General features: G+C 35.4%; 1 protein-coding gene across 2 annotated transcripts in view; it reads right to left on the bottom strand.

Moving 5' to 3' along the window:
• Positions 1-2,324: 2,324 nt before the first annotated feature.
• The window catches only part of LOC124186418, a 44,725-nt gene continuing 36,747 nt past the window's right edge, over positions 2,325-10,302 (bottom strand). For both annotated transcript variants that reach the window (XM_046578129.1, XM_046578128.1), the window contains one exon: positions 2,325-6,082. In XM_046578129.1, the coding sequence (XP_046434085.1) occupies positions 6,003-6,082 (80 nt within the window). In that variant the 3' untranslated portion in view covers positions 2,325-6,002. The remainder of the gene's footprint in view (positions 6,083-10,302) is intronic.

Genomic DNA, 10,302 nt, shown 5'->3' with positions numbered 1-10,302 from the left:
TCTCATTGCGTCTTCCTTCTCTCAAATATTCGACAAGACTGACGGACTGAGAACGCTGAACAAGAATCTGTTATTACTTGTCACTATGGACACATAAGAGCGTAATATAAACACAAACTGTTTAGGTTTGACAAATCGTTCTCATATACAATAGAGATTAGTTTTTGTATACACCTTTGTATACACAGGTATATGTGAAATCACATACAAAGTGTTTGCCAAAAAAAAAAAAGAAGAATGCCGGTAACGCCCTTCTGTTTTTGTCTTTGAAAATTTTCTAATATCATTTCTTGATTTTCGCAAACTTCAATTTATTTATGCGTTTCAGCTGTTTCTAGAGCGATTGCAGATTAAAAAAACTGATTGTTACAACCTTCTGTTTGGATCGTTCTTTTTCATGTGCTTATTAATGGAAAAAGGTCGTATCTGCCTAACGGACGGTCTTTTGCGTTTATATTTTCAAACGCTTGACTTTGATTGAATAGTACGTTTTGATCATTTTCAGAGCAAATAGCGGGAAAAAAAAATTATCTACCCCTTTGGCACTGAAATCGCATTTTTGGCGGTTGTGGCCTTCCACGTATATATACACTGCTTGTGAGAAGAATTTCATTTGTTACAGTAACTAGAAAAATTCAGTAAAACAGGTATCGTTAAAAACAGTGTTTGAATATTGTTGGGATTACGAAAAACGAGCTATTGTCGATCCTTTTTTGGTAATTGCAACGCAAAATCAGTTTCTGCTGTTTACTCTACTTTTTTAGTCAAGCAAGGCTTTAACGTCAATTTATTCTCGCACAAGCATTAAATTTTCGCAACAGTTGCAAGAAAATCTAGCAACAGCGATCGTAATGAGAAAGAATAGTAACGGATACTAGAAAACTAACTTTCATTTTCTACCTGGAACTATATTTTTCGATTGTGGCAAAAAATGAAAATAGTTGAAGACTCAGCGGTAACCGGAACTAAAAATTTCTCTCAGTGTACCATCAGACAGGCGGTATACTTTGGTATAATTTCCCGCGAAAATTTGGGCGGGTGAATAACGGTTTTCGGGGTGCAAGGTTGAATTGCACAAAGAGGGAGAAACCGGAGTCGTTTTACCTTTGAGTCGGGAGCCGGATAGCAGGTTATATATATTTCAAGAAAATATGTTAGGGGTACGCGTAGGCGGGTAAGGCAAACGTTGAGGTTGACAGATTTGGCCAATTTGCATATCTTTTGTGCGAACGGTGCCCGGTTTTTGAGCATGCGGAAAAATAAGCACGCGGTTCGTTTTACGGGCACCCGAGCTTTTACATGCGGCCCGGTTCTCCGGGGCTAGAAAACAAAGCTTCGTTATACGCTTGTCTATTTGCTTATATTTTTCCTCTCCGCCTAGTTCTGTTATTCTCCTTTGTTTCTAACTCTCTGCTTTCACCCTTCCGACCCTTAAAAATTCACGGTAAAAATTTCACATTATGCGAATTGGCAGCTTTTACCCATCGTGGTTCTATTTGTTTTATGACAAAATCATCCTGTGTTTCTATCAAATTATTGTACTATTCGTAAGCATAAGCATATCTGTGAATATATCTGCACAAATAAATTATACCGAAATTATAAACAAAACATTGAATATCGATGCGTTGTTACGGATCTCTTCAAAATTATTAAAAACCTACAAGTTTTGTTCGATTTTACTTTACAACGGCTCGTTTTATGCAATGCATCTTTTTTTAGCAATCAATTGAACGTTGATTTTTGATTATTGTAATAAATATCGGCGTGATGTTGTGAAATTGGAAATTCAAAGATGAAAAGAAACTTGTTTCAGCATGGAATAAGAATAATCTGATAAATCCTAAATGCACGAGGATCTCGTACTTATTAAAATATAGATTGCGAAAAAGTATACAGTATAATAAACAAACGTAAACCCTTGAAAAAAAATTGTTTTCACTGGAATCCTTTTCATCGCTTCAACTTCATTATTTATTATTATTCCAATACGGGTACTACGAGCAGTTGGACGTGGAAAAGGTATTATTCGAACGGTAAAAGGAAGTCCAGTTGGAGTGGAATTGATGGCTCGATAAAGAAACATGGCCGACGATTAATCGCCGGTTACAAACGTATTCGTGAAAGCGATTAAGATATGCCACTTGCCCAACTCACCTGCACGTATGCCAGCCGCTCGGCAGGCGTCGATCTCTGTCGATTTTCCCGAGTGAATGCGAGCACAACACGAATATCCTCAACGGCGAAATTGAGATCTAGGGACTAGATGGATGTGAACTTGACCGATAATGCGTGTTTACTTATTCATCGTTCTATTTCGAGATAATTATAACACGCGTAGGAATGAACGTTTATTTATTTATTTTTCTAATGCCGTTTGTCTCTCAATTTTTTCAGAACTAATATTTCGCATGTTATAATCAGAACGAGAGGGGCGTAAATTGACGGCATTTTCTGACCGTCATAATTATTGTAATACAAGTAATAAAAAATATATATTAACCGAACAATATATTTTAGAATTTACTTGCAATCTTCCCGCTCGATATAATTTGTATTAAATCATCTTCCTGGTGACGTTTTTTTTTTTTTTTCTCATCCGCACGAATAAATTTTCCTCGAATTTCACTTCTTCGAAGCTTTTTCATTTCTCAGCAACATCTTGCATATTTATCGCCATTTCCTGTGGTTAAACGTCAGGTGTTTTACTCGTTATAACGACGCGAACGATGAATTTTATTAACGTAATGGAGATGGGGGACACAGGACAGACCTTGGCTCGACTGAATTATTAGATCTGATATCGTCCCGGTGTTTTTTTAGTTACATACTTTTTATTTGTCATAATATCTGAGAATAACCAACGAACTTCAAGTTGGCAAGATCAACATGCATGCAAATTGTTTCGTAAAATTGACAAATTGTTATTTCCCACCATGCATCACGTGCAGATGGATATATAATATTACTGCTGATAAAAGCGTAATAAATTTAGCTCGGTTGCGTTACCGCGATTAATTAAACTCCCGGAATTACACGATTTATCTTTCTTCCCTTCTTTTTTTTTTTTTCTTTTGCGATACACGCAGCGATCACGTTTTCGAAGAGACAATGCGGCTTTTCCTTTCGACGCTGCTTGTGTCTTTTTTTTTTTTTACCGGTCACGCCGTGCGAATTACAAGGATGAAAATATACTCTTCTGCATTCCCCTAGACGCACATAAATTTGACGAAATCTCCAAGGCGATCCGGGCAATCACTCTTCGACTCCGTATTATTTTTGTCAAATTGTTCGTTTATTTCATTTGATTATTCAGCGGAGGATCTGAACATTTACACTAGCATATGAATAACATGAAATATATATTATATTATATAATATATATAACATATATTATATTGTTGTTTACGAAAAAGTCGACGATGAAACGCTGTGATCATTTGTGTGAGAAAAGTCGCTATAAATAAATAGTTATTGTTTCTTTTCGCAACCCTATCACCTCACCTTGTTTTTAATATTCCGCGTAAATACGATAAACGACGCGATAAATATTTAATTATCGCACTCACGTGACACAGATACACACAGATATATTGTACAGTATTGAATATCTATACACATATACAATATGTATATTTATTTATGCATATAGCGTGACACGGCTTGGTATTTTGAATGTAAAATATACATGTGTATATATATATATATGTATACATATATATATGTATCTGTATATATATCATATATTCTCGCATAATTTTCTCTTCTTTTATATATATATATATACCATAGGCTGTATTATTTAACAATCGTTATTCACTCTGGAAATATAGAAAATCGAATTACAAGTGTTAATAAATTTATAAATTATAATCGTAATATGTCCTGTGGTCGTATAATACATACCTATGTTAAACATGTACATGGTTATTATATTTTTAACAAATTAACACCTATGTATACTTATTATTATTATTATTATAACCACTTATCACGAAATGACCGAAAATGACGTGATCGATAATTCAAATTACTTTTGAACGAAACCGGTCAAGCCTTGATCAATTAGCTTCGCACATGTATATCTATTATCTATACATATATATATTCATGGTGAGATAGATTTTTTTATTTAGCCAAATTCTCATTTCAAAATATGTCACTTTTCGTCTTATCGCTCGATCGAATTATATCGGCCGTAATTGATTTTGAAGTTTACTTTCAAAATGACGACAGGATTGATTTCTTTTTCTTTTGTCTTTTGCACTTTTCAATCTACAGTGTCAATCAAAGTATTAGCCAATTATTTACAGTTAAGTAGCTTTACATAACAGTTTTTGCAATTCTTTCGTTACCGTAACTGAAATTATCGATTTTATTAACCGGACGATTGGAATTTTATTTCTAATTCTTATCTCACGAGTGTAGCTCGGTTACGTTGGTTTGAAATTTACGAAACTTGAGTATCACGAATTCGTGTTGTTGCCATTCGAATCACGATCCGTTATATAATCGACAAGTAAATTTAGCACCCTGTATTCTGTACATTCATATCCCCCTTCATTTATTATTCATCATTTCTCTTTAACGAATGTTTGTTTTCGCTTGATTTTCATCTTTAATTTACATTAATTAATTTAAGAATTCCGTTATTTTCGTTATCATTGTCCAAGCAAGCCAATCATTCATTAAATGTATCATATAATTTCACCATTTTTATTATACATATATTTTTATACTCCCTTTAAAGCATTTCCATTTTAATCATCATTTTTACACACAGAGATATTGGCGTTGTAATTTTCGCATTTAAGCCTATACATGTAATAAATTTTTATATTATCGGTATACATTTATCGGAGTTGAAACAGGACCACGTAATATAGAGAATATTTATCTCTCCTAATTTTACAATTATACGAATGAATGAATGGCCTCGATTCAATTTTACATAACTATATGTCAAATATAATATTTACACGACACGTATGCAAGCAAATATTTCTGTCAATATACAAATCGATGATTGAAAAGTACGAAAAATCTAATCACTTGATTCCACATTTTCAAATCTTGAGTCCCGCAGCTATGTACGTAAATAATCAAATTTTACGCCAGAAAAAATAGATCAACGCCTGAAGAATTGCATCTTGAAAATATTAGAAATCCTAATAGGACCTTTTTTCAATCGACTCTGAGAAATTTGAAATTCAAACTGGAAATTTTCTATCAGCTGGCCTAGAATTGTTCAGTAAATTAAGTCACCTTACGAATTACATCACCTCGATACATTTGTCTTTAATATTGTCATTCAGAGTAAAATCTTCTATCTGTATTTACCAAAGACGTGAATTTAAAATGTTCAACACTGAAAAATTGATCGATATTTCCAGTAAAATTTACTAATTTTAAATTAAACTCATAGTGTTTATTTAGGCCGGGAAAATTATTTGAAATGTCGATCGTCGATAATAAAAGTAATGTGTTTTTTTAGGCGTTAAATATTATCCGTGAATCGTTTTCACGACATTGGACAATTTTTATTTATTTATTTATTTTTTTTTATTCAACACATAAATTTCTGTTCGTTTCTTGCATATTTATTCCAACTTTTACATTCACTCGGGTAAGATTGTTGGAATTAGCTGTTATACTCGTCGATTTTTCGCGTGAGAAGGAAAAAATAAAATATTGAAAAATTACGTCGAACAATGAACACTCGAGTAAAAACCTGACACGTTAATCTATAGGAACAAATCGCCTCCGATAATTTCAGTCCTTGCGCAATTGCAAGCGTTACAGTGATAAAGGATTTATAAAATTCCGTCGCAACTGCGGGCATATATATATATATATATATTTTTTTTTCCAGACGCAAAAAATCACACCCGGTCTTGCGAAAAGTTTGCACACCCCTTTTCTTCCCACTAAATTCAGCCCGACAAAAATACACGTCTTTACCACTCGTTCACATTATCAGGATCACTAGCATGAACAGATCACTATTGATTACCAGCAAAGAGGATTAGAACAGCGAAGATGGCTGCAAGGAAGAAAGTTCGAGGCAGCCGAGCGTCACAGCCTGAAACAGAAAAATTTATCCCATCGTCATTTGTCCAAAATTACCGAAAAAAAGAGTAGAAAATTTGAATTTTTATTTATTCCGAATAATCAAAGCACAGAATGTGAAAATACGGAGAAACGAAAGTTACAAAATTAAAAATTGAGAGCGACCGATACTTCGAACAGCCGAGTAAACGATAGAAGTTATTTAGCGAACATCAAAGTTCAGAGGGAGCTCAATCTCGATTCGAAAAATGCAGAAGGATCAGAATAATCCTGAGAGGACGAAATACAGAATCTACTGAGAATTCGGAATTTGTGAAATTCGTCAACTCGAAGCCAGTTTTATCAAGATTATTTCATTGTATCGGAGAATCGTTCGTGTCATCGAAGAAAAAAAAAAAACGCAAATGAAAAGGCAACATAGTTTTAATAACATTTAAACGGTGCATCTTTTTTCCCGTACGTTCAATTTATTCAAGACGCTGTTACATTAAATCGTTTTCCTCATTCGTTTCGCTTCGGCAGCGTAACGCCATCTATTAGCTGAAACTGGTAACGTTGGAAAGAATAAACTTGTCTCTAACGTTTTGCATTCTTTTAGGTATTTTGTCCATTCTGTCTTACCGTTTTACGGAATTTTCACATTTCGAGTCTTTGATCAGTCGTTATTGATAAATTCGGATTCGTAAATTTTCGAAAAAGGCACGAGTCTGAAAATTGAAAAGTCATCTTGATACTCTTCGGTATTTTCACAATTTGATGATGCCCTTCGTAATCTTGCCCATCTCGAAAAAAAAAGAAAAAAATTGTCGGTATAAATTTATTCATACATTTTTGCGTTCTAAATTTTTATTCTTCTGCAAGCCAACTTTTCGCATTTATGGTCCTTATACGTTTTCAACTGTCGGTAATTTGACTCTCGGGATATCGTCCCGTCGAATTCTCGGTCTTTCCCAATTTTCCACCCCACCCTTCCAAAGGCAGATATCGGGAATCCGGGATGACCGGAAGCAACGAAACACTCGAGAGGGACGATCCTCGATATCTTTTATCTCTTCCTGTCCCGTGACTCGATCGACCCTCTCGGGACTGGGAGAAACCCGGAGTAAACAGGGACTCGGGGAAAATTGCCGGCCAACCATGAACCAGATATGATAACATCACCCTCCTCGCTCCTTCATCCACGATTTTCCCCTACCTTCAACCATTTGCCTTCTACTCGATTCCGCTCCAATTACCGCGGATAGAACTATGATTGAAAGAAAATATTCTCAAGGTATCCGCAAGTGGAATTGCCGCGCAATTAGCATCGGATTTTAACTTATCGGGATATTTGTACAGATGTTAAATATTTGCAAGAATTTAACGCGATTCGTAAGTTTCACGGATATAATGTAAGTAAGTTAGTTAATTCTGCTGACACGTTTCGTTTTTCACGCACGTGTAACTTTCGTTTTCAATAATTGAAGAGGAGCATTAAAAAGATTACAAGTGCAACAAATTTTACTCACAGTCGTTTATAATTCTCCGCTTTAACTGTCCATAAGTGAATCAGCAGAGTTTTGTGGCAGTTTGGAGAAAATCTTAATGCGCAATTCGCATCAAGTTGCGTAACGCGAGTGTTTTGTACAGGTGTTCAAATATGTTTGATCAGGTTGCCAGCTTCGATTGGCTCGAGACTAATCTCAATCCTTCATGTTTTCACTGGTTTTATTTTCTACAGGTAAAAATTGACCAGATCATTCGTCACTGATTTGTAAATTTCGAGGAAATCTATTAAACTCCCAGGTTTGAAGTGAACGTAGTTCAAAGATTCGCGATAAATTCACCTAATTAGATTTATGATTCGATCGTGACAATCAACAAAAATTCTACCTCAACGAACGAGGGTTAAAAAAATCTCCAATTAGGTTGTCAGGCATATCCTGATTTACAGAAAACGAAACTGTGGTATCAAATTGATCCGAAAAATATTCAACTACTCGAAAAACCGATTCATAAATACTACTGGCTCTGAGTAAACCGGATTTCAAACCCGCTTATTTAGCTGGGACAGGATGATCACGGTGCTAGGCGATTATCGAATCCCCTAAATCTTTCCGGGTAGCATCCGGGGCTCAAATCCAGGGGATTGATCCGTCGGTAGAAATACAGAGGGTGAAAATGAGCGAAGGGATCGAGTATGATGTACTGGTAATTCGTTAGAAACTGATGAGCATCGGAGTAATAAAGATGGATCAAAGATGTGACAAAGTACACAGCTGCCCAAAATCACATTGCGAAGGGAATAAAACCCAGAAAAAAATTACCGAGTTTCTAGACAAGGGAAAAAATGTCTTGAACTTGAACTAACCGGCAAAAAATCAGATAAATTTTACTTTGACGGAAGAAATTATCAGCGTGCAGCTATGATAATGAATATTATCAGTTCGACTAAGAAAATTTGCAATCGATCTAAGAAAATTGATTTATTGTAGATTTTCGATGAGATATTTATTCGATTTCATATCGTGACGCACGTTAAATGACTTGAATAAATGTCGATTGATTGATTTTTTGAAATTTTTTATTCCATTTTCTACCGTTAAAATAAATTTAACGACACAGGCTGCAAACTAACTCATTTGTGTAAAGGAATTGAGAAAGTTTACTGATAAGTCGTCAAATGGATTTGTTATTTTTTCACACAAAGTGGAAGATTTCATGGAAACAAATGCATTAAAATTATTTATTATCTGACCTATTAAAATTCAGCAATTCTTAATCTACAGTTTCTTTGTTTTCAGAGAAAAAAGGAAGTTATTGTAATCTCTGAGGAAATGAAAAGTTGAAATCTCCACGTTTTGAAGATTAGAGGATCACCTCCAACCATTTTCAGATAGTCAACTTTTTTGTCCGACGATATCTCGAGAACGAGTGACCGGATTTTTATGATTTTGATCTCAATCGTCGTGGACTTTTCAAACTTAGAACTGATTAGATTTTCGCAATTGATCGATTCGGTGCTTTTTTAATTGTTTAAATACTAAAATGCAAAAAAAAAAAAAATCAAATGATCATATATTGAGAACGGATCAATGGATTTGAATGAAAATTGGTACCCAGTAGGTTTTTGGGTCACTAATCACGAATCTTAGGTCGGATTTACAAAATTGGAAATTGAATTGAAGTGGCGGAGAAAATCTAACGCAGTTCCGATTTTGGTAAAAATTAGTAATTGGATAAAAAATCCAAGCTCATACTTCAAAAATTTGTAATTTTCGATCAAAGAAACTGTCATATTTTCATGCAACATGTTGTCCCACTACAAAATCGTTAATTGCGAATCTGAATTTGTAGTTCGAAATTCGAATTTGATAATGTTCTTATTTTTCTCCACGAACTTGGAACCTGCAGTGCGAGAACGGTAATTTAAAAAGATGTCTCACGGCCAGTCCAAAGTCGTTTGTTTCCGTCATCGTTGGTGCGTCAAGACGTAGTCTAGTCCAAAGAGCTTCCGACTTTATTTCTCCTTATTTATTCGAGGCAATGCCGCCCTCTGCTCACTCTTTCTTCCCCCCTCCCTCATCTCACCCTGCTTCTCGCGCAGCGATAATAACTCGACGTCGCGTTGTCACCGCAGCTATTAGGGGCGCAAACCGCGCCCCAAATAACGGACAGTGCGTGTTGCGTACTTTTTCGCTGGAATCACACCGCTCCCGGGGGCTATTAAGTCATTTCCGGCTTTCGGACGCGGCCCGGATTCCACGTCGGACGGAATCTTCCCCTATTTTGATCTTTTTTTTTTTTTTTTCTTCAGCCTCGAGGGTTTTATTCCCTCGCCATTTGCCGGAAATACCCTACAAAGATGAGCCAAACATCCAGGGTAGACGGAAAGAAAAATTTTGTAGATTTTACATCCCCCCCCCCCCGTATGGAAAGCAATGTTTTTGAGTCCAAGCTACAGCAATTATGGCAAGATTTACAAATCTAATAACAAAATTCACGAAACCAATAGTAAGAGTTTCAATATGTTTAGGTAGATATCTGTCGAAATATATGTAAGGGCAGGGTTGAAGGTTCGAATTTGAAAAGTTCTGAGAGCGCCTAATTACGAATCGTTTGGTGGCGAAACTTGATGTAAGGAGATCAAACTTTTACGAAACAACAAAGTTTCGAATTTTTGGAAACCCGACGGCTTAAAGTTCCGAAATTCAAGTTACGATAGAGCAGAGTTTCGAATTTTTGAAAATCGGA

This window comes from Neodiprion fabricii, chromosome 7 (genome assembly GCF_021155785.1).
Source record: "Neodiprion fabricii isolate iyNeoFabr1 chromosome 7, iyNeoFabr1.1, whole genome shotgun sequence".
Classification (NCBI taxonomy): Eukaryota; Metazoa; Arthropoda; class Insecta; order Hymenoptera; family Diprionidae; genus Neodiprion; species Neodiprion fabricii.
Note: the sequence above shows the minus strand (reverse complement) of the source record. Positions and strands in the feature narration are given on the sequence as shown.